Genomic DNA, 24980 nt, shown 5'->3' on the forward strand with positions numbered 1-24980 from the left:
TTCACCTACGTCATCACCGGAGTTCAGAAATATTCCTGAAATGATGAGTGATTATCAACATAGAGCTCAGTTGCTGTGGTTCAGCATTCTCTACGCTGCAAGTAGGATAAAATAAATGAGCAGACGAGCTTCAAAGTGTGCAATCACAAATTTCACTGCTGTGCATGAACACGCGTGTTTCTAATATAGACAAGAGTGTGGGAGGTATTCTTCACAGCAAAAGAACAACAGCCAACAGCTCATGTATGTTTCATAATAGCAGGACAGTTTGAAAGAGCGTCAGATCATCCGCATGTAGATTTTACTTAACATTTCACGTGTGGAATGACTGAAACATTTGACACATTTGTTTAATAATAAACTGCTCAGGGTAGTTTGTCAAAGCCGAATGATAACATTGTTATTCCAGGCTTGTGTCGAAAAAAATGTCTCACTGTCCGCGCACAATTTGATATCGCCATGATGTTGGCGTCATTCCTGGAACACCACTATGACACCACAATGACGCTTCAAGACCATCACTGCAACTGACCTATCACGTTTTTGTAATGACACAGGAAACCGCGCGCAGGTTTTGAAGTTATCCTTTGTAACACATTTCAAGCGTCTTGAAAGGGTATATTATAATGTTATCCTTCACCTAACCAAATAACAACAGGTAACTGAAAAGGAAATGAAAATGAACTGTATAACAACTTGTCACTTTCTAATAATTAGAAAGGATGGGTCAGCTGCCTCTTGCAGTTGTTTGGTGCTACCAACATGATGGGCATCTCGAATAAATAAACAGATAGGCTTTGGATTGTAAAGTATCATGTCATTATAATTTGTAAATGAAACAGAATCTGATCACACATTAATCACTGACGTATACTCAATTGAAAACAGTGCAAAGACAATATTGAATGTTCTGAACACTGGAAGGGGCATCGCTCATGAGCAAGGCTGTTTTATGAAGGATATATAAAGGAATCTGTTGTCTGTAAACACAGCTGGCTTGCAAATGACTGCATTTTGTTTTTATTGTACTGAGCAAATTAGGAAAAAATCACAGCCAGACCCTTTATCCTCAGTGTTTATGATACATGGACAATTTCTGTAATTCTCACGCTATAAGGCTGCCAATTCATGTCACTCTTGTTTTGCATGTCTGCTTTCACTCAAACACATAATATAAAAGGTGGAGAACTACAAAAACGTGCTGACCCTCTCCAGTCGTGACTCATCCATGCTCTTGGAGTACTCTTTCAGCTGGCCCTCACGGTCCGGCCGCAGGCTCTCGATGTCAGCGGACAGATGAGGCATGTTGGACACCCAGGCGACTGTCCGTTCATTGAGGGCCGGGGTGCTCAAGGACGATCCCTGGAACAACAACACAGGTCAGTCATGCTTCAAATGTACATCTTCATATTAGAAAAGCCTTGATATTTGACTTTTGCCTACGTGAGTCTTTACATTAAAGGTCTATAGGTGGACGGGGCCGTAATGATGCCGATTTGGAACCCTGTTTAAAATCAGGTGAGTGTAGTTGTACAAACCTGTTTGTTGGGTTTAAGCAGATGTTGCTGTGGCGGTTGCAGCTGTCCCTGTGCAGACTTCTTGGTGTTTTTCGTGGGTGTGTCCGTCGACCCCTCTGCGGCTGCTGCCGGGCCCTGGTTCTCTTTGGCGGAGCTCGTCTGGTACGGGAGCCCGGGAGCTGGACTGTCTGTTACCGACAGCTGTGCGTCCTGTTGCTGCTGCTGCTGCTGCGTCTGCTGCTGCTGCTGCTGCTGCTGTTGCGGCTGCTGCTGACTTTGGCGCTGCTTCGGCTGACTGCCACTGAAGTTCGTGTCAGAGGAGTCGAGGAGGAGGTTCCTGCTCTGCGGGCGGACCTTCGGCGGTGTGGCGGTGGCTGGAGTGTTAATGGACCGCTGTGACTTGAGGTGTTGAGGCGCGGCGATGGATGACTGGCGGACAGGGTGAACTGTAGTAGGCGGGGTGGCCAAAGAGGCGGGGGTGCCCGTCCCAGTGGTTGTCTGAGATATGACACCTGCCAGGTGCTGCTGCTGGAGAGACTCCTGAGGAGAGAGGAGAGAAAATTAAGCAAATGTTAACCGTGTAGATTCTTTGTAGTTTGTTTTTTTTAAGATACAAAAGCAGTGCACATGGTTACCCCTTCACAAGTTTGAGCTTCAAGGACATCAATATGATTTAAAGAAATACAAGGTCAAATGACTGCAAATATTGGATAATATCTAATATCAGCCTATGACTGCTTCCTTTCTAACTCCCTGAAGTATCATCTGGTGTTTTTTTTAGTTTTCTTGCTGGAGGTTACAGTGACTAAAGAGGGTTAGGGCCCTGACACACCAGACCACTACTTGTTGGTGGCGTTTTGGCAGACTGAGCATGTAGGATCGCCGGTGAGAGGAGTCACTCTGATTGGCTGTTCAAGTGAATCAGTGCGAGCAGAAAAACAAAGGGAAAACCCCCTGAGCCTGTCACTTTAGTATCTGTTACTTCATCCACTAAGTGCGGTTTCTCCTTATTTTATCGCCTACACCTCTTCAACACTGCCATTTGCAACATTTTGTCAGACATATCATTGATTACAAGTGGCTACATTAGCGATACGGTGTCAGAAAAACAAAATGTTGCTCTATCGTAATTGTTCATGTTGTGTGCAGCTTTTTGCCAGGGACACAAGTGACGCTGGGCGACGCAACAATCAGCTTTCATCATCACTAGTTCTGTTGTGGGTTTGGGGTGTCCGGCCCCCCCCAAACAGGAAAGTTTTAACTTGGAGAGGACTTGGAGTTGCTGGGGGCCTCAGGCTTTCTGGGTTTGTTCCAGATATGTGGTTCATAAAACAAATGCCGATGTTCTGTTTTGACTCGGGGGACAGTGGGCAGACTTGCCACAGTTGACCTGAGATGCCTGGATGGTCAAAAATGTGTTTTGGCCTTAAACCATTAGTGCTCACTTGCTGGCTGGATAACAGGATGGATGGATGGAGAGATGGATGGATAAAGTGTTGTACTGACACTGAATTAATAAACAGGCGGCTGGTGATGTTTGTTCCATTAAGGCCCACGCAGCAGGACAGAAATAGCTCAAGACTACATGACTGCCTCATTAAACACTTTAATTTTACAGACATGCTGTAGTAAACTTATCAGTGTGATAGATCAGTGCATTTAAAGCCATGGCTTCATTAAAGGCATTTCCAATAAACAAAATAAACCTGGAACCTATCAAATATGTGACAGTTTAATGAAAGCTACAATGCTGGTCTCTCTGTCTCTATCTCTCACCCACTAACTGCCAGAACAACCACACACAGCATGATTGATGTCAAGCACCCTACAGAGTTCAGCTCAGCAGACCAGACAGCGAGCGCAACAAGTGTCCCTTGCATTACCGTCAAGAGTTGCACATTCAGCTGGCCCACCCTGGAAACAGTTTCTGTATTGTTGACATACACGCTTTGTTCTTCAATCAGTCTGAATACACGGTAAAAGAAAGGGACAACATGAATCAGGGTCTGAATTCATGTAGACATTTTTGTTGCACAATCAAGGCGTGGAAATAGCACCAAGAATAAGTGACAAGGCTCTAAGTGTGTTGGGCAATTTGGCTCGAGGAAGGGAAAAACTATCCAGGGCTTTTTAAGAAAAACTGAGAAAATGTATCCTCGGCTGTCCTCATCGCAACATTTTTAGATCCGGTGGAGATAATACTGTGTTTATATCGAGTGATTGCTAAGTAAAAATGAGGGCCATAAGCCAGGAGATCCACTGATACGTACAACGTGCGACAGCGAAGTCGGTCTAAAAATGTGCCGGTTTGAGCAACTCATGCAGAGATCTGCTCCTCAGTATAAAATGTGTTAGGGTTCCTCTTAATATGAGAACACAAGCGCTTTGTACCATAAAGTTAAAGATGATTATGAGCAACTCTGCCAGTGATTCCTGCCATCATGAAGATTCACCCAGTCATTATCTACACATCACAATGCCGGTAAGAGGGTTGAATTTTTCAGTGCACGAAACATTTCTGGAGCTTCACAGCAAAACAGGGTTGTAGCAGTCTCCTTAACAACTGACTGACTTTAAAATGTAAAAATAAACATGAAGGTGCAGTTTGACTGGTTCTGAATTGATTTTGAAAAGAAATGTTATTTACACCCTCAATACACAGCCAATCTCAATGCTTCAAGGGACTTAGATGAGCTAAATGGATCCCTTTTATTTATTCTTTTGAATGTTTTTTAAAACAAGTCCCAATCTACTGCAGTTGTTAAGGAGAATGCCGCAGCACTGTTTTTGGCTTTCACCTGACTTTCCATCTGCATTAGATTGAGTAAATAGCTGCTGTGTCTCAATTCCAGGTCTGCATCCTTCGGAGGCCACATTTGAAGGCTCCTCCAAATACGGCCTTCTTTTCCCTCTTTTGGGAGGATGCACCGCTTCTGTCCTTCATGGCCTCACATATCCCAAGATTATTTGCACGCCCGAAAAAGAATAAAGAAAATGGCGACAGTGCGTGGCGTAGATCGTCACTTTTTCTGACCTGGGCGGCAGAAATCGCGACGGTGACGCAACCAGGAAATGCTCCAAAGGCTAGACCGTCCCATTTAACAACGGGTGACGCGGTTAACAAGGTCTCTCCAAAGGACTCGCCTTTGAAGGATGCAGACCCTGAATTGAGACACGGCAGAGGACTGAATCTTCCTTTACATTAAGAAAAAAAGGAGCCACCTGTCAATATGATGCAATGCAGTTCACAGGCAACTGAGCGTGCACTGTGATAGTTTGACAGTGCCAAGCGGTAAACACGCAGCAGGCCTTCGAGTTGAAAGATTTAGAGTGTGACCTGACTCATTTCAAACATTAAAGACAGACAGAGATACAGAGAAATAGAAATCACTGCTGCAGATAGAAGTGAGCAGAGCAGAATGAGCAATGAGGTGTCTGTGAACAACGCGCTCTCCACCTGGTGGTGCTCTTCAAAATACAACACCATTCTGGCACCTCGCCGACACCTCAGTATTAATATGAAGACCGGTTTCTGTCCAGATGGTGTTAATTATTATTTTCATTTTTTTTAACAAGCAGAGAGACGTTCTGTGATTACAAAATTCTCCTCTTTGCCTGTAAAATGACGTTTGACTGCACTGTCCTCTGCTTTAAACCTAACCCAAATTATAGATTTAATACAATTGTACACACTTCTTGATACTATGTGACTCAGATACTTTCCTATATTCACTATGTAAAATGTCTTATTTTCCACAAATATCTGCAAAATAGCAAAGAAAATAAACACAAGAGTGGCTTTCTGATTTCTGATGATTCAACGAGTGAAGATGAGGGAGAGAGTCCTACCTGCACCTGCAGTGACAGCTGGTGCCAGGCGTAGTCGTTGTTCTGATTCTGCCGGGTGAAATCATCACTGTAGCTGTGCGAGTGGACAATGCTCGGCTGCACCAGACTGCTCTGCGACCGCAGGCCGGACAAGTCCTCGCTGCGGGAGAAGGCGTTGTTGCCAAAAGCCGGCTGATAGTCGTGGTGGCCGTTCTCGGGCTCGGGGGCGAGCAGGAGAGGTGGGGGAGGCTGAGACTGAGACTGAGCCGGGGAATTCTGTGCGGCCAGATGGAATAGCGGGTTCTGGAAAGACAGGGGGTAGTGCATGGCCGCCGCCGCCTGCTGCTGCTGTTGAGAGATGGATTCGGTGGGACCCCCTATATGGCCCATCTGGCTCAGCCTCAAACCGGAGCCCGCCGAGCCCGCCGGCATATGCCCTCCCATACGCAGAGGGCCGCAGAGGTTGCCGAAGCTGTGGCCCAGGCCGGCAATGGAGGCCTGAGAGGAGGTGAGCATGTCTCCCACAGAGTTCAGGTTGGAGATGCTGTTCATGCGCGAGTCCTGGAGGTCCATCATGGACACACTTTTATTCACACTATGGACCTGAGAGAAACAAGAAAAGATGTTGTGTCACTTCGGACTGGATTCACTCACCACATGCATTTGACCTCTTTTCTGAATGTACATTAATGTGTGTTTTTAGTTGTAATTGTAATTTAAACACATTCTGCTGTCATATATAGTCATCTCTATTTATCCATTTAGACAGCTAAATGCATTTATATACTTTTACTCTCTCTGTGTATTGTTTTGTTCCATTTTTGCTTGTCCCATCCTCCATTATCCTTTTTTAAGAACCATAATGTCTTTTTTAATGCCTTGTTTTCCTCAGTATCTCATGCCTAAAGTGCTATATGAATATATTCGCCTTGCCATGTCTCATCTCACTGGATCTTTTGCTTCAATTATTTATTTGAAAATGTCTTTGTAGAGATCAGTGCACCAGGGGTCAGGTGATAATGACTTAATGTCATGTTTAATGTTGTGTTTTTGGGAAAATCTCACATTGCGAACAAATTCAATCAGACCGAAAGTCACGACTTGAAAATGGCCTTGATGATAAAATAATGAGTTAACATCTGTTATTGTGATCTCTAGTTCGATCAGAGCCAACGCTCCAAAGGAGAAAGCATCAAAGAATGTTTGAAGTGCTCACCTCAAGTCAATAAACGTGTGAAGCCAGAGTTTCACCAATCTGGCTGTATCATCTAATGTAAATGTGCTTTCATTTAAAAAAAAAAAAAAAAATCTCAGTTCTGATTCTTGCAGATTAGGCTTGGAAAAAAAAAAACCCTGCAGCATTAAGACAGAAATCAGGTTTTATCAGGGTGACACTGACTGTCTGTCCTCGTACCTTTGGATCCGGTTCGGTGATATCCGAGCTGCTCGTGCAGTACGCCGGGCTGGATCGGGCCAGCGGCGGGCGGGTCACGTAGAACACCTCCCTCGACGAGCGGAGGTCTCGTTCTGCTTGACGCCTCATGTTCAGATTAGATGAGAGAGATTCTACAGCTGAGACTCCAGTCGTGGGTGATGGCAGGCGGGAGATGTCTATCGAACTGCAGATGCACAACAGAGAAGGAGAGACATTTCCATAAAGGGTATATTTAGGCTATCTTAAACATATTTTACATGCAATTCTATTTTTGCATTATTGAGTGTGGGCTGTGTGGAGAGAAAAGAGTGAGCACAGGACATGTGGTGCCTACTGACTATATTTGTGGGATTTTGATGTATATTTTTGGGCAAGGAAGAGGGAAACAACATCTGATGAGGTCCCTGGTGTGACCTGAACTGAGAATACCTAGATCACATGGTCTGTTAATCCTCTAGGCCAGTGGTTTTTGCTTGTGACCCCTTAAAGGGACAGTGCACCTCAAAAATCCAAAGGACACACTGTTTTTATTTTACCTGTCGTGCTATCTATCCGTCTAGATTGTCTTAGTGTGAGCTGCCGAGTTTTGCAGATAAAGGCTACCCTGCAGAAGAGCGAGAGGCTAGCTGACAAAGCTAACTATGCTGCCTAACGTTACAGCTCAGCCAAGGAGGAAGCCATTAACGTTTACATCCTGGGCTTTGATATGTTTTTAAAAAATCATTATTTCGCCTTTATTTTTCCAGGAAGTGCCAGTGAGATCAAGAGACAATCACAAAAAACAGAAGACCAGGTACTGAAGACAGTGGCCTCTCATGAGAAAAGAAACATGCCCCCTTCATCACATTATTAATGATGCCTTTAAATTCGTCAATAGATATACAGTACATGTAGGTAGGTAATTTGAATTTTTACCTAGTCTAGCCTAATAGATAAAAATATATCGGCGCCGTTGTCTGCAAGCGGACAATGATGTCCACCCCCAGTGTAACAAGCGAGATGAGATGATGCGGCTGGTGGGTGTAGTTTGATTTAAGGAACTAGTTCCTTCATGAAACCGCTCACGCTCAAAGGTGTTGAGTTTTTCAAAATGTATTTTTTTTCCCATTACATCGGAGAGAAGACAGACATATCTACAGGCGATATCCACAAAACTCAGCAACTCAAACCAAAACATTCTACATGAATAAACAGCACTTTACCGGAAAGGGAAAAATGTGTACTTTTCGGGGGTGCACTGTCCCTTTAACATGCAACGCCTCATCATTGCTCAGACTGATTTAAACTGTGAGCAGTTTAATCAAAGAGCAAATCTTTTGTATTGATTTTAGAAGCCTTAGAGAACAATACAACCGAAAAAGAGAAAAGTCAGAAACAAACAATTTTTTTGTTTATCAGAATGTCTTTCCAGTTATCAGGACCTGCCACATTCATCTTGTGTCAACTTCTTGTTTGGGACAACTGCTTTAAAGGCCACCAATATATCCACCTACTGTTTTATGTATTTTATCCAAATATTATATGGTCAGAAAATGTACTTAAGGAAGCTGCAGCTTGTTAATTGTTTGATGAAGATGCGGTGGGTATTTCCTATGGATTATTAGAGGGAAAACAAGGACGTTTGGTAGCCGAGGAAGAAGAAGGAAAAGATAGAACCTAGTATAGATTCATTTATATTTCAAAACACCGGTAGTGTCTTTCCTTTGCTGTTGTCACTTCACAAGAAAACGTGAAAGATCCAAACCGTCAGTCACTATTTTGATCCCACACACGTGTCTGTGAGGTATTTCATGGTACGCGAGAACTACTGTACACATGCGTCATTATGTAAGCGTTGCATAACGAAACATGTGGAGACTCAGTGACTCCATCCTGTCACTCACTTCTGGTCTGATACCTCTGGGGGGGGATAATAGCTACGAGGAGTGGCAGGTGCGTGCTTCCTCGTGTTGGTTTGGATTTCCAGACGTTTGATCTCCGTCCCCTCGCACCCGCCTGCAGCAGATTTAAGTCATTTCCATTCAGTTGCATGTTTACTGCTGCAGATTTGCTACCCAGCAGACTCGTGCTCGATGGGAGGGATTTACAGCAGCGAAACAGAGAGTCTGTGTGGTGTAGTCCTCTGATAATACTGCTGTTTTTGTCTTACTTTAAGAGTTCTTATTTAAACAGTTAGGCTGTAATGAGAGCAACTGTCTCCTGATGATCGCAGTGAGCTGAAATGAATTAAAACACAAGGAGAGAAGAGGTTTCGGGTAGGAGAGTCTGGGAACAGATGGCGCTGGCAATTACTGATTGATAAAATAGTTAAAAAGCCTGAAGAGGTGCATTAGCGTTACAGGCTCTTAGAAACACACCAGTCTTTTGTTTTGCGCCACCGAGTCCTCCATTATTGTGTATCCTTGGCCTTTTGATGTGTTACTCTTAATTACACCATATGAAAGTGTAATACCTCCGTCAATGTGCAATAGGTGCACATTTGCAATTATGATAATCCACCTCGTCTTGATAAAGTTCAAAAGGAAAAGCATTAGCATCACCTGTCTGGAGAGACTCTTTGAGGACGTGCACATTCGGTTTCGTGAGTGAGTGCAATACAAAACAAAGGAAACCGCGAGATACCTGTTCAAGTCGCGCATCATAAGGCTCTGGAAGTCAGACGACATGAGGCGGTTGAAAGACGGCCGCGAGAAGAGCCTGTCCTTCGGTCGGTCCGGCTGGTGATTCGTCGGCATGTGCAGCTGCGGGTTCCTCAGGGCGACGCTGATGTCGTTCAGCAGCCGCGGCAGGGGTCCCAGTTTGAGAATAGCATCCTGCAGTAGGGAAAGTTTTTCATGATTATTCAAAAGGGTCCCAACCTTTTTTTAAAAAAAAAAAAACACACCAGGGGCTATTTAACTGACAATGGTGTAGTGGTTCAGGCGACTCGGTGAAGGGCAAGACTGAAAAAAAAAAAGGTAAAACAGAAGGGGAAACTGATTAGCTTGTGTTCTGACGACCTACTTTAGTTCAAAGTCATTATCTTGTTGTTGTCGGCCTGACAGGAAGCTTAGGAAAGATTAATCACAGGCAGACTGTGCCAAGCTCAAGGTAGTAAAAGCACAAACAGCCCTGGAGCTTAAATGATTATTTTATATTACTATTATTACTATACATGATTATGATGTTAATTAGGGATGCTTTGATCCATTCATGTGGACAGGCACTGGCATCAACACTGACCTGATCAAGAGGATTTTGCATCGTCCTGATGACTCAATCTTTTCTGTCATTGATGTTATAAGTTTAAGCCTTTTACTCATCAGTACCACTCATTCAGTCACGAGCCAACAAATCAATAAAGATGAAAAACAAAATACAGTCAATATGCATATTATAATGATCACTGCGCTTTTAATGTGAAGAGGGTATCGACAGCATTTGTCGGGGTTGGCAAATGTTGACAAAAACGTCACTCTGTGTAACAAACAGAGGAGAAGAGCAGCCCGCTGCGCTCATGGCGTCATCCACCTGAGTGGAGCCACGCAGAGTCAAACGTGATGTCCCCGGTGTGGACGTGTTTCACAGGACACGACTCTAACTTGGACTACATGCTCTGTAAGGGTTCAGAGAGGAGGGAAGAGTCTGTTTCAACACAACAGACCCGACGAGAGCTATGGCTAATCAAATCATCCATCTTTGCTCATGGGAGTCGTTCTTACCCTCAGGTGTGAATGAAATACCTCTTTTCAATATCCAAAAATGGGAAATTATCGGCTATTTACCTTTGATCATAAGAAGCAGGTAATTATCTGCTAATAGGTACTGGCTGAAAAAAAAATCTGTATTGTAAGGGAGCACAGTACTGGATCAGTATTCAGTGCTGGCGTAAAACCTTATTTTAGGTATCCGACTCCATCAGGAAAGAAAGAGTCTGCTCGGTGCATCCCTAATAATAAAACTATCATTCAGCGTTTTCTGCAGCCCAGCAGCAAATGTGTCATGGCTCAGCACTTGTCCGTTCCCCAAGGGTAGGAAACCTCTGCTATTCACAGCGTTATGGACTAATTCATTCATAAAATTCAAATGTCATTCATAAGAGGGCCGAACACTGCTCTCATGAAACAAAGAACCCAGGGATAAAAAAAAAAGCCCAATCTTTCCAGCTATGAGACAATTTAGCACCGTGCATAAAATATTTAGAACTTTCATTATGCTTCAACTACAGTATCATTTCCATGAATCAACAGTGCAAACAGTGGAGTTAAATATTAAAATACTAATCTCAGTTCTAATGGAGTTCAAATAATATTCATCCTGTGCCCGTGTGTGATAGAAACTGCAGGAGCCCGTTTTCCAGAACTAACTTCTAAAAAAATCATATTAATTTCACGTTCGAGCGGCGCCGTCATGTTTTCCCGCCTACCTTGCTGAGCTGGCCCATGACTTCCCATAGTAAGCTGTGGAGCATGGACAGCTCTCTGCCGAGGTCGATGTAGCCCTCGAACCCTCCGGCGTTTCCTCCGGCGTCCATGTTGGAAATCTCGTAAAGGAACTGCTGCATGGAGCCCCATTCCATCTCCAGGAACTCGTTCATGAAGTACATGTATTCCTCCTTGGGTCCAAACCTGTGGAGGTAATAACGACAGGACGCATGAGGGCCAAGATGAGAGTATGTGTTTTAAAATTGGTCATTTATATCACTGTTTATACAATATAAATACTTCTGATTGTGTGCGTGGGTGCAGCTGTGTCTTTCACTCTTTGAATTTGTACCATCAATACATTTTTCATCACATACTTCTGCTCTCTAGTACCGGGAATCAGAATGACTTTTCGAGGAACTAAGAGGTTCATTCAGCCCGCTGTTGTCTGCATTTCCACTGTGGTCTGAAGACCTGCGAAGATTAGGCGGCGATGTAACGGCGCTGTCAGTCCATCTGTCACACGCTTTCTTCTATAACTCCACTGGGGCTTTTCCGCGGAAATCTGCTGGCTCGATTCTTCTCGGCACTTTCAGCTCAGCACAGCAGGGAGGGCTACCTGCTCCAAGATGTGTTTTCGATTGATGGCGCGCTCGTCTTGTTGAGAAGTCCCCCGACATTCAGTTATTTAAAAAGGCAGGAACTACTGAGAAGCACTTTACGAGGAAGCAGCTAAATCAGGAAATGTTTGGGTTTCACGGGCAGTTACTTCACACGACACCCAACCACAAGGACTTGTTTGGTAGAAAAATGATTGCCCTGGAACTTAATCAAGACCCTGGTCCTCAAAAGGTTTCTAGTCCTTATCTAAAGTAACTTACACCTGTGTGCACAACACAGAATCATTACAAACCTGGACGAGGTGTTTATGTGTCACAATACTCTGGTTCTCTTTCACAGTGCTACATCTAGAATATCCAGGTTTCTCACAATCAGGATATGAGAGCTTATCCAGGTTTCTGGTACAGTGGAAGTGACCAGGATACTCCAGTAACCTGATCATAACTAGGATACCAGAAAGACTCTGATCTTGAAAAAAACAGTTGCTTGACCTGATAATGTTAATTTAAGGTCTGCTGACTAGCTTTCAACTATATCTCACAGCCTTCATCAGCATTTGGAGTGAACTCCCTTGTCAAGATGAGACCCAGGTACACCATTTCAGTCACATAAACAGATGGCTGTATATGAGGTGACGAGGTTTAACCCCTTTTTAACATTTCACAGTTTTTGGAAACAGATGTGCACGGCCTGTTTTCATCTTCCCACAGCTGTCCACTTATTCCTGACATGAGTGGCTGAAGCTCTGGAAAAATCCATCTGGTGGGGTAACATGAAAACTATTTTCAATTTGAGTTAATATTCCTTTTTAACCTTTTGTTGCAGCTAATCATTTGTAAAATGTCAGAAAATACGGGTTTTTGATAATTAATCTTTTGGTGATTAGCTAATCAACTGATTCTTTCAACGCGACACACACAAAACAGCACAAGCCTGGGATAATGTCAAGTGTGAAGTTCACTTAAAAAAAAAAAAATCACCTGCAGTTAATTGTTTATCTGCTTGCACGTGCAATACCAATCATTCTTTTGTATCAAACATTTTTTCCTGCGTTCCTCAAATGCAGAGTCTACTGAACTCGTTTGAAATCTGAATTAAAGGTGTTTCTTTAAGCCAGCTGAATTGTTTGAATATTTGGAGAGTGTCGGTAAAGAGCACAGAGTTGAGGTAAGAATAAATGTGTCACAGCTAAAAGCCTTGGAGCTCACTGTGGGTGAGTAACAGCTTAAACCCCCGCATCAAAAACGGCAGGCCTGTTTCCGGGATGCTCCTCTGTGACACGCCGCACATAAGCCCCGACGTCTACACATCTATAAACGGAGCTGTATCAAATTGATAGAACGTCGTGGCTGTTGTGAGAGGACAGGCGATGACGGGGGACTCACTTGCTGAAGCTGGCCAGGTTCTGCATCACCTTGGCGATGAGCGTGAGCGTGCGGGACGTGCGCTCGGCGGGGTACTCCTGCATCAGGTTGAACAGGGAGGGGGACATGATGGCCGGGCACATGAAGCGAAGAAACAGGGAGGAGCTGATGAGGCTGTCGGCGAGATCCTCTCTTCCGCGCTCAGCACATCTCGCCCTCCACGAGGCGAAAACTTCCTTCAGCTCCCGCGGAAATATGCTGAGACAAGAACATGATTTTATTATCCGGTGTCAAGGAGAATGGCGAGATTAAAAAAAAAAAAAAAGAAACACAGCAGCCCGCAGGAGTTCTGCAAGGTCAGGAGACAGAAACGTACAGAAAACTACTGGACCATACACCTTCCAGAGAGGAGAAAGTGTTGATGAGACCAGCTTTGAAACTGTCTTACATCATGTTGATGATATTACCAATTATATCAGTGGAAGAAAACAACTCAATAGACGAGTGTCATGTTCTAATGGAGTCATCGTTTTTACTTAAACATCAGAGTTTGCAAAAAGAAAGATAATAGTTTCATTCTCAAGGTAACGTGCACACTAGCTTTCTATCTAGCATGAGCCTAGTGGCATCATCCCACATTGTGGACAGCTAGAACATTATTAAAACATCGTATCAAAAAACAAAAAAAAACAAATGACATCTCTACTGGAAGACTTTGCTACGAAACGGTATGCAGTTAATGGGGAAAATATGCTGGGTGTCAGGAAACCTGCCGTCTTCAGTGCGTTTAATTCTGTGACATTTTATTATTTACGCCCACAGTCCCCTGCAGGCATGTTCTCCCATCAGGTTCTTACTTAAGAGTTATGTTGTACCTCGTCTCCTTGGTGAAACTGCTTATTTTCTACCGATGCATGAATCACAAGTTATGACTGACATGACTGACTGAACAAAGTTTGAACTCGCACACAGCTTGTTGTTCTAGCGTCAGCATGCGGAACAGCCACATCTCAGGGTGTGCAAATCGACTCTTTCACACTTTACACATGTTTTTTGATGGAGTGTGTGTGTGTGTGTGTGTGTGTGTGTGTGTTTTCATGGTATTCAAACTGGACATTAAGATTGCATCACTTTCTAAATATTAAGGATGCTAGTGTGGTTGTGACCACGTAGGCTTAATGCGATATTCATACAGCGGCTATTTAAGTCCAATCAACATATAGATTCTGACTAATTGTTATCATTTAGCAGCTCAGCCATTAAAAAGTGAATGGATACTGAAAATGGGAGGGATGTCGGCCTATGTTTCAAGGCAAGATGACATAGAGAAATGGTAAAAGTCAGATTCCTTATGTTTACAGGACCTGCGACCTGTAACACAGCAGAGTAATACTGTGCCAACACTCAAGCTTCTCAGATGTCAGAGGAAAATGGCTGCCGTGTGAATATGGACTATTGAGCTGGTGAAAATTACAGTATTCTTCTGCATCACAATACATATTGCAGAAAACCAAAACAACACAATGTCGGCGTTCTAACGACATCATGCAGCCTTGACAGCTGGTGCAACAAGCTCCAGATGTTTCGTCATGTGGGGAGACGAGATTGAAAGCCGCAATTCTGAACATCACAAAACTATAATAAAGGTTCTGTGATTTCATCTGGAACTTTCTGGAACTTTCATTACAAAAGTGGGATTTTGTGTTTTTTCAGTTTCAAATCTTGTCGGCGCTTCTTGGTTGCTAATCACGGACCGCTGGGATCAAAAGGGCAAAGGGCGAGGAGGGCACGTTTCTCACACACAAGACTGCAGATGAACCTCCATCGCCTACTGCCGCTGAAATTAGTGCTGTGCGGGATGCGAGACACACACAACTCAATACCATGTGAGAGGTCAACCACACACATCAAAGTTCACCAGTGCTGAACTCCACGCAGAGCCAAGATGCAAATGTGCAAATGTTTTATTCGCCCCTCTGCTCTGTTAGGATGGAAGTGAACTAGAGGCGAATATTTACGCATGTGTAACTGACAGAGAGACACATACACAATGTCTTCTACAGGATATAAACAGCGGGGAAACTGACCAGAGAGAGTTGATGATCTTGCAGAGTAGCAGCTCACAGCACATGCGGAGGTTGGCTTGATGGTCAGCGAGGACTGACGGCGGGACACGCATTGGATCCACCTCGCAGTTCTCCTCAGACTCGTATAAGGCTCGAATGAAGTCACCTGCGGGTTGTAGATCACACCAACTTCAGGTTTTTTCCCCCAAAATGCATCAATATTTAAAAAGCTCTTCAGCCGGGCATGTACTGATTTATTTATTTTTTTCAATCTTAAAAGGAAATTTTAAAAAAATGTTAAATATGTCATTAAGGTAGTAGGGAAGATATTATCCAAGGAGTATGAAAATCAGGGAGTGAATGTAAGAATACAACTGCATTAAAAAAAGAGCCGCTACCACAATGAAGAGGAGTCATTTGGGAAAAAAACGTCATTTCACAAATATACAATCTCAGCATCAAACAATGCTCGAATTTAGCCTTGTCTGGCACACTTATTCAAAGTATTTGATTTTTCCTTTCGAGCTTCAAATCCTCTTTTCATTCAGGCGGCTGGAGATTGAACACAGTGATGCGCAGTGGGGCTCATCTGCGGCAGCCTTACCTATAGCATCCTTGAGGTATCTGTGACCTATAAGTTTGAGGTACTCTTCCACAGCCTTCGTAGCTAGCGTGTTCTCGCGAAAGATCAAGTGCTCCCGGTCCATGAATCGATCCACCTCACACATCGCCATGTCAGACAGGAACTCCTGAAAAAAATGTGTATATATATATATATATATATATATATATATATATATATATATATATATATATATATATATATATATATATATATATATATATATATATGACTTATTGTGATGAAACAAAGCTAAATACAGAGAGCCGACCTATCACACTTGACTCCGTGGTTACCTTTGTCTTGCCGGTGCTTTGAAGGATGTGCACCAGGGCGAACGCCACTTCCTCTTTGCTTTTCACACTCAGCAGTGGCTCCAGAACCGCACACAGTGTTCGATAGTTGTTGGTGATGTACTCCGCAAACTCCTTGTACAGCTCCATCGGCAGGATGTTCATTGTCTGGTAGCGAGACTTGACACGTAGCGAGGCGTTGATCACTTTGGCACTTCCAACACCGCCGCTCTTTGCCAGGACGCTGGACTGTATCACCGGGTACCACTGCTCGACAAACTGCCGGCCCGTGATGCTGGAGATGGGGATGCTGACAAGGCCAAGATATGTGCTTTTCTCCTGGATGACAGAGGGAAAAAACAATTCATTTTTAATATTTGCAGGACGATAAAATGTTTCTGGACTCAGGACTAGGGTTTTTATTTTTAGAAATGCACTACCTTGCGTCTTTTTTTGTCCGTTTCCTTGTAGAGGTGCAAACGAAGGCTACGAATGGTAGGCAAATTGTTAAATTCAAAATGCTCGCCCCAGAAGACGGTGTCGGTCCGGGGTTTGCTGGTGGTGCGTGCGTACAGCATGTCATCCAGACACAGCTCGCAGTAGTAGCGTTTCTTAGCGGGGAGGTCTCGGGCTTCGATGATCCACAACTTGAGCACATTGTCCACCCGTCTGCTGTTGTCCTGGAAGCGGAACGAGGAGTTCTGTTACTGCATTATAACAGTCCTTATTCACATGTGTTCTTAATGTTGCAGCCCTGGACCTAAATGATGAAATGACAGGCCCGGACAGCCTGTCATTTCATCCTGAGTTACTGTGAAGTGTAGTGAAGAAAAATCTATGGTGTCTACCTTGTTCGGTTTGACGGCTCGTTGCAGATTTTCAATCCACTTGTCTCTCTCTGAAGCTGATCGGCAGGCAAAACATTTTGTCCCTGAACTGGTGGTAACCTGCAGACAAATATTACATATATGGCTGCAACTAACCATTCTATTTACTATTAATTATTCTGTTTTTTTTGTTTTTTTGTTTTTTCCTGAACAACCAGTGTGTCCTATCCCGAGGTAATGCTTTCAAATTGCCTGTTTTGTCCATAACTCAAAGATAAATCATTTACAGGCATACAAAATGAGGGACTAAGCAAATTCCCGCATTTGATTGGCTGGAAACGGAGAATCTCCTGATACACAAAATCACTACATCGCTTGGTTTATCTAATTCACAGAGAAGTGAGAAGTGGCTTTGTAGTGGTACCTGATTTGATGTCATTCACGGGAAAAAATTCAATTAAACAGACGCACACAGCCAGCAAGAAAAATGACAATAGCACACCTCAAAGCAGTACTCTTGTCCTAAAATACTAGAGTGGACAGGTTTGATTATGGCCTCCTCATCCAAAACTAGGTCCAAAGCCTCCGCAGCGCTGCTAGGAGAAAGTAGGGATTCGTGGGAGTGGGATTCTTTGAAGCTCTGCATCAACCGTGTCCTGGTGAGAGAAGGAGAAGGGATTTACCGACTGTCAGAATTCAGATAATCAATAGTCTTTATATATTGATTTAGTGAAACAACCCAGAAAGGTTTGCGTATAACAGAAAAAGAGTCACTTCTGCGATTTCAGTACCATTTCTTTTTCAAGATCTGATCCTTTTATAATGAGTTTAAGTAAAAGTTAAGTCGCCCAGATTTTCAGCTCTGGCGTTCCGCAGTTTGGCTTGTTGACTCGACACGTGTGACTCACGCTGCGTGATGGGAAGTGTCCCGCAGTGAATCCGTTCAGTTCTTACATTTGTCTATAAATGTGCAAGAATTTCAATGCAAATGTAAACCAAGATGAGTGATTCAGTGGGGCCCATCTGCAGATACAGTGCAGTGCAGTGCAGTTGTAGAAAGATACAGAAGATTTTTGCCAGATCATAGGGTAACCTTTAGAGGAGGGCAGCTCTGTCAACAAGATGGAAAGAGGTGGTAGAAGGGGAAGGTGAGGCAAAGGCTGTTTCCCAGGTGAAGCACGGTCAGTAGGCCAGGGAAAAACATACAGTGAGGGAAACACTGATAACCCTCTCATGTCTGTGCCCTCCAGCTAAATATGAAGCTGAAGCCAGCAGGTGATTAGCATAGCTTAGCATAAACACTGGGTGCAGGAGGAGCTGGCCTGGCTCCATCCAAGGGTGCAAAAACATGATTTTCCAAAATACCAAAAACTGATTGATGCGCTGTAGTTAAACCAATAGATTGATATAAGACAGACAGCTGGGTGAGAAGATCACATTCATCATCATCATCATCATCATCATCATCATCATCATCATCATCGTATTTGTCTGTTAAACACAAAGCTCCCACAAACAGCAGTTGAGTTTAGCTTAGCTTAGCATAAGCTAAACTAAAGCCTGGCTCTGTCCAAAGGTAATCAAATCTACCTACAAGCCCTTTCAAAGCTCATTAACAACAAGTTATATCTCATTCATTTAATTCATCCAAAAAACCTTTGAATAAAGATGACAAAGTTGCTCTGAGTATTTTGTGACCTCTGAACAGAACCAGGCGAGCCCTTTTCTCTCTGCTTCCAATGCTAAGTGTTCAAGTCCAATTCCAGTGCTAAGCTAAGCTACTGTAGCTAAACGAGCTAAGCCGCTGGCTGTAGCTTCACGCAAGTGCTATTCACCCCTCTCATTTAACTGTCCAGGGAAAAAAAGAGAAGAAGTGTATTTTTTCTTAAATGTATACATATTAATTTAACAGTGTCAGCTGTTTTAACAGCTAGCTTTGAAGATGAAAAGATTGAAAATGCTGGGTTTATCTACACTGAAAATTAAAACTAGGTCTCTGCATCATTGATGAAGCAATAGCACAACATTTGGGAAATAACTTCTGTCAGAGAGCCCCTTTCATATCTGTCGCTTTAATACAAAGCTACAGCCATGAGCCGGTTATCGCACAGTGGGGGGAAAACAGCCTGGTTTTATGGGAATGCCGAAAAAATCTGTCCACCGGAACCTCTAAGGCTCACTAATTAACACAACAGGTCATTTTAACCCTTCTCCCATCTTTATGCTAACTTAGCTGACTGGCTACCGGCGCTAGTTTCGTACTTAGCAGGTTAGCCTACAGTGACAGCGGTGTCAGTCTTCTCATCTAAATCTCTGCAAGCATCTGAACAAGCTTCTTTCTTTAAATGTTGAATTATTCCTTGGGGATATTCTGAAACTAATCTTCTAAAAAAAAGAAACTCAAAGACTCAGAATTAACCTGCACTGTACAATTGGAGCTGCTAGCGTGCTGCATTATTAACACCGGCTTTAAAGACGAAGTAAAAAGGAGCAGCAGTTTAAGGCCAGAGTTAACGTCAACGAGGGGAGCAGTGAATCGTCTCGTTCGAGGAGCTGACAGTGCCATCGCAGAATGGAGCACATGAAAAAAATGCTTGGTAAACCGACTTGGCAGCAGAGGTAGAGCAGCTGCGTTGGAAAGCTCGAGTGTGAAGTTGGACGCCGAGGGTTTAGAGCAAAGTCAACCTAACACTACAGAGTGAATTAAGTGTGTGTGGGCAGAACTCAAGGCAGGCTGCGAAGGCAGATGTCTGCAGCAGCGGTGGGGACCGGAGGACGGCTGAGGTTAGAGGGGAAAGTACACTGACTGAGGCTGAGAGTCCCTTTAACCCCAACGCCACTGAGCTACCCCCACCACCTCCGTCAGCGCTGCCTCCACAGATCCCCCCTCCTGGATTAATATTCATTTCAGCATCTGAACCGGCTTGCTGCACTGGCGCTCACTCTGCGTTTTAGAACAAAAGGATTTTCACATCCCCTGCTAAACGCCACTTTTCACATCTCCGAGCATCGGACAGCCACACCTGCCCTAAAAATGTCCATTTACGCATCTCCTGTGGCCAGAGGAAAGTGTACAGTCAGCGATACATTTTCGCTTTCTTGCCGCCTCCTCTCTGCATCTTCACATTTCCCATATGTGCATCGTGACTGGATTGTGTGAGGACTGCATAAAATTTTGATCACAATGCGAGCTGGACTCATCCGGGACGCGACCTCAAGTCAGAACACAAAACAAGAAAAAAGCTGTCACGGGAGCCTCTAGAGCTTGCGGGCTGCCACGCACTGACACTGTCGGATAGCAGAAGTCACAAAACATGATGAAGGAAGGCAGAAAGTAATTCTCATTAATACTACAGGATGCCCAGTGGACCTCTGACATAAAGATCCTATACCAAAATGACATTCGTGAAATTTTTTGATCGTTCTGGTCAGACACAGATGAAAAGAGAAACAAAAATCAAAGCAATTTCCCCTTGGGGATCAATACTATTCTGATTCTGATTCAACAACAACCGCAAACCAGCAAATCATTTAAATATTCATGGCTTTGTTCCATGTTGGTATCAGGTTATATGCCAATAGGATGAGAGGCTTTATGAAGGCCAGTGCAATTAACCATCCATCCAGCTCAGGGCGACAAATGTCTGCAAACAATTAACAACACAAGTGGAAAGCATTGTTTTGCAGTGACGCTATTAACATCAATCGAATAAATGTCTTTGGTGACGGCCTGAGAGCTGTGAAAAAAAGCTCATGCCATCCGTGACTGTATCACCACAGGCAGTGCCCTTCATCCAGCAGGGCTTTGCCGCTGTCAAGAGTGCTCGATAAGAAGCCACAGTTCAGGTGAAGAGTGTCAGGTGAGCTCCTCGGGCAGTTTGACATCTATCTCTTTCTATCTTTTTGCTTCATCCACATGAAAATAATGGTGTGAAAGATTTTTAGGTTTTTCTTTGTTTTTCTAAGGAAATAATCTAAACACATCTTCCCTCAAGTCAACGCAAATGCTAATTTTTAGCACGTCAGCATATCATGGACGCGATAATCTCGACGTGCGTAAGTTAACATATAAGCGCTGGATGTCGGGGATTAATCAATGTCATCCAAGGACTGCTACCGATTTCAATCGCCAGCTGTGAAATCAAGCCCATGCAATTCTTTCTAAAGCAGCTGGTGGAGCAACAAGTAGCAATTTTCCCAGCAGAGACATCGACTTGTCACAGCGGGAGGAACTCATGTATTGCTTGAAACAATTGTCAGTGGCTCCTCCATGTAAGTAGCCCAGTAAGCCAGCTCCTAAGTGGAATGTAGTGGGCATGACGTTGTTATTTAGACATGCACCTTCCCTGCTGGGGTAAGTCAGTATAATTTTAAGTGCTATCTTATTGTAGATGTAGGACACATCAGGAGACAGGCTGGGAAAATTGGATTTCACTACATTTCCCAAGATTCTCCTCAGTCGGTTGCTTTGAAGACAGATATATTTTTCAATTTCTACTCCTGTGTTAATTGTTAATTTATAATTTTTAAAGTATTTTTTATATCAATACCTTATTTTCTGTAAAACAATATTTTTGATCAGCTATTTTGATCCCAGGGTCGGTTACATAAATGTATCAAACACAACATTTATGTACTTTGGGGCACTAGTTAAACCGGCTCATCATATAAATCCCACTGATTCATTAAGTGAAATCTGGATACAGCTTCGGAGGCAGGTCCTTGTTAGGAGGAGCCGTTCAGTGGTGCATGAGGCCGCAAAAGTTTAACTGTCTTGGTGTAAAATGACTCCGATCTGCCAGATTAGCTGTCCCCTAACTTGAATGGGAATCAAAAAAAATTCATGTCACGCTCTCCTAGACTTTTCAAATGCGATCAGACCGATTGGAGTGAGTCATTTTGCAGAAGTTGTGACGCTCAAAAAAACACGACCAAGGTTTTCAAGAGCTATTGTAATTACATGGTACGGCTATTTGACCTGGAGCAATATCTAAGCATGAGGTGAAAATTAAAATTTTAACTTGCAAAAAAACTATGTGGATGAGTTCTACTTTATTCAGCTCAACTCTTGCCCTCCCCCTGCTGATCTAACCAACTAAATACACATAATCTGCTTAATTTGGTTGCAGTTGCTCTTATTTCCGCACCATGTGACTTTAAACACAACCTCATAGATATATGAGTGGACCCATGAGTAGAAAGTCTAGTCAGCAGACTCCATACCCAGCTATAATTAAAGCAAGTTTGCCAGCATTTCCTAACATTATCCACAATAATCCAGTGGTAATGTCGGACCAAGTTAGGCTTACTTCAAACTCTTGAGTGTTTTGCACTGATCGAGGTTGCACTTCAACGCGTGTGAATGTTATAATCATTCTTTAAGTTACTTAGTCTCACTTTTGGTAGTTTTCAAATTATTTCAGTGTGATCTAAAGTATTCGACTGAAGGACTGAGATTGTCCTTCTTCAAGCCAAATGTGAGGCGCACCAACAAAGCAATTTCACACTTACAAGAAGAATGTTGCAGTTGTCATGAACATTATCAATACCCTCATTGACAACTGAAGCATTCTTCTTTCATACGGTGCGCTAAAATCACACGAGCTCCACCATTCGCTTTAATTGCTGCGCACAATCAGTTTATCCAAGAATAAGAGACAACCTTGAGGCCAGTTATTGAGGCTGGCAACATTCAAGCTGCAGCTCGCGAAGAGGAGCGGAGAGGTTTCCAAGGTAGTCACGGCGTCAAAGTAATACCCAGTGCACCGAGCGGCACGTCAGCCACCCGAGCAAGAACAGATTGGATCGTTGACGGATGGAGTCCGGAGCCCGGAGCTGCCCCCGATCTAAGTGCATAAATGAGCTCATTTAAGTTGCAATGTACTGTGTTTGTCATTTTTCACAGCGGAAAGAGGACATAACACAATGTTCTCTTTCACCCCACTTTCCTCTCGTGGCTCTGCACCATCAGCAGTCAAATAAAGCCACAAATCTCTTCACAAATCTCAAATTTCTTAAGAAATGTTTATATGGTCTCCCAGTTGTTCCTGAGCGGAATCAGTGTATTCTGCTCGGGTTTGTGTGGGTTTCCGCTGGGCGCTTCAGCTCCCCTCCCACAGTCCGAGCCCTTCGATCCAGAAGAACGCTGCAATTAATCTAATGTGTGATTTTTGCCTTGATCACATAATAACTGCGCGATCTTGCCGCACATCAAACAGTAGCATACATGTAACATGTAATGTACTTGCGATGAGCAAGAAAACAAATGTAAAAACTGTTATGATCAAAGGAAACACTCATAAGCGGGAATATATCTGTAAGAGCTGTGAGAAACTGGCAGCCGAGCCGCAGTGCTCTCCTGGCTTTTGCCCAACACATGCTGGGACAGGCTCCAACCTCCACGTGACACTGAATCTGAATGTGAAAACAGTCGGTATTACTTTGAATTATACAAAGGCCTTATGCGGTAAAGGTTACTTACCTCTCCTGGTCAGCACTGCGAAACCGGGGCAAAATCATTTGCCTGAAACTGCTGGTCCGGTCTAGTTTGGGCTGACTTTTGGCCCTCTTGATGGAGCCCTTCAGCCTCCGATTGAGAAAACTCTGAGGGTTTGACAAGGGAGAGAAGAAAATACAGTAATCATATCATATCATTTTAGCATTTACTGGCATGTTTAGCTAGAAAACTTGATTGAACAAAAATTTATCTACTATAAAAGTGTAAACTCGCTTTCAAGCATCACATTCTGGCGGGAATTTACAATCTCGGGCCTGGGCCCAAAAATAATCCAACATGTATTTGTTCCCTTTGAGAACACAGAGCTTACATGTGCCACACACTTGGCATCGGGAGAGTGTGACAGGCCTTAAAGGATCAGTTCAAACAAAAAGAGAAAAAAACAGTCGTTATCTACTCACCCTCATGCTGATGGAAAGTTGGGTGAAGTTTCGCAGTCCACAAAACATTTCTGGAGCTTCACGGCAAAACAGCGTTGCAGCATTCTCCTAAACAACTGAAGTAGATGGGGACTTGTTTTAAAAAATGCCAAAAAACAACCAAGAAGGAATACAAAAATATATGAAATGGCTCTGTACAGCTCGTCAAATGTAATGCAAGTCTCTGGAAGCCCCCAGATCCCAAATTGTAGACACTATTTGCACTATTTGACACTTTTAGCTTAGCAGCTACAGTGAAGACTTTAAGAAACATGTAAATAACACCTTTTCAAATCAATTTGAGATCTCGGGGCTTCCAGAGACTTGGATTACACCCAACAAGCTGTACGGAGCCACTAATAGTTTGTTTTTTTCCAAGTCTCCATCCACTTCAGTTATTTTGAAAAATGCTGCAACGCTGTTTTACTGTGAAGCTCTGGAAATGTTTCGTGGACGATGAAACTTCGACCCGACTTTCCATCAGCATGGATAGGGGGAGTAGATAATGACTAGATGTTCATTTTTGGGTGAACTTATCCTTTAACTGTACTCACCGGCTGTCTGAAGGGCTGTGGGGTGGCATTCGGAGGCGTTTCCATGCTTGACTGCCTTACAGAGGCAAAGCTTGCCCTGCGTGATTGGTCTGTGAGAAAAGAGTACAGCAGTTAAACCATTATACAATCAACAAAGGCAGCTGTTCAATTCCCTAAATGTTAAATTCTAAAAAACAGAAATTGCTTTGCCCTTCTTTGATTTTTTTTTTTCCCTGCATCTGAATCGATGAAAACACGTTTTCAACTTTCAGATTACAGCAAAATGCCGTGAATACAGGGATTTTCACAACGAACTGTGCAAAGTGTCGGTGACTCAGACTAAACTGGCTGCCGAGTTGGAGCCATTTAAATTTATCATGTTGCTGTAGGGCTGTTGCTGAGTAAATTTCCATCATAGTTTGTAAGACCGCCTAGAGTTTATCTGTGTTTGCACTCATCTAAATTAGTTAGCAATTACACGATGCGTTCAACGATTATGACATTTTAATATCAAATGGGTCACACCTACTTTGGC

The 24980-nt window shown here is 43.4% G+C and overlaps 2 protein-coding genes across 10 annotated transcripts in view; one reads left to right on the forward strand and one right to left on the reverse strand.

Moving 5' to 3' along the window:
* The window catches only part of LOC119016610 (relaxin-3 receptor 1-like), a 68525-nt gene extending 63157 nt beyond the window's left edge, over positions 1-5368 (forward strand). For all 3 annotated transcript variants that reach the window (XR_005074209.1, XR_005074208.1, XR_005074210.1), the window contains 2 exons: positions 1181-1379; positions 5292-5368. The gene's annotated coding sequence lies outside the window, so the exon portion shown is untranslated. The remainder of the gene's footprint in view (positions 1-1180; positions 1380-5291) is intronic.
* Positions 1-24980, reverse strand: part of LOC119016608 (ras/Rap GTPase-activating protein SynGAP-like) — a 52508-nt gene that overhangs the window by 10199 nt on the left and 17329 nt on the right. For 5 of the 7 annotated variants that reach the window (XM_037092576.1, XM_037092574.1, XM_037092578.1 and 2 more), the window contains 15 exons: positions 24467-24555; positions 23458-23579; positions 17479-17632; positions 16998-17096; positions 16590-16850; positions 16153-16488; positions 15839-15983; positions 15256-15400; positions 13190-13426; positions 11186-11387; positions 9403-9593; positions 6760-6964; positions 5367-5948; positions 1539-2057; positions 1207-1362 (listed from right to left, as the gene is read on the reverse strand). In XM_037092576.1, coding sequence (XP_036948471.1) covers positions 1207-1362; positions 1539-2057; positions 5367-5948; positions 6760-6964; positions 9403-9593; positions 11186-11387; positions 13190-13426; positions 15256-15400; positions 15839-15983; positions 16153-16488; positions 16590-16850; positions 16998-17096; positions 17479-17632; positions 23458-23579; positions 24467-24555 — 3443 coding nt within the window. Of the gene's footprint in view, positions 1-1206; positions 1363-1538; positions 2058-5366; positions 5949-6759; positions 6965-9402; positions 9594-11185; positions 11388-13189; positions 13427-15255; positions 15401-15838; positions 15984-16152; positions 16489-16589; positions 16851-16997; positions 17097-17478; positions 17633-23457; positions 23580-23894; positions 23942-24466; positions 24556-24980 lie in introns of those variants that run through there. The other 2 variants (XM_037092575.1, XM_037092579.1) reach the window with 2 other exon arrangements.

The sequence above is a fragment of the Acanthopagrus latus genome, chromosome 3 (assembly GCF_904848185.1).
Source record: "Acanthopagrus latus isolate v.2019 chromosome 3, fAcaLat1.1, whole genome shotgun sequence".
NCBI lineage: Eukaryota > Metazoa > Chordata > Actinopteri > Spariformes > Sparidae > Acanthopagrus > Acanthopagrus latus.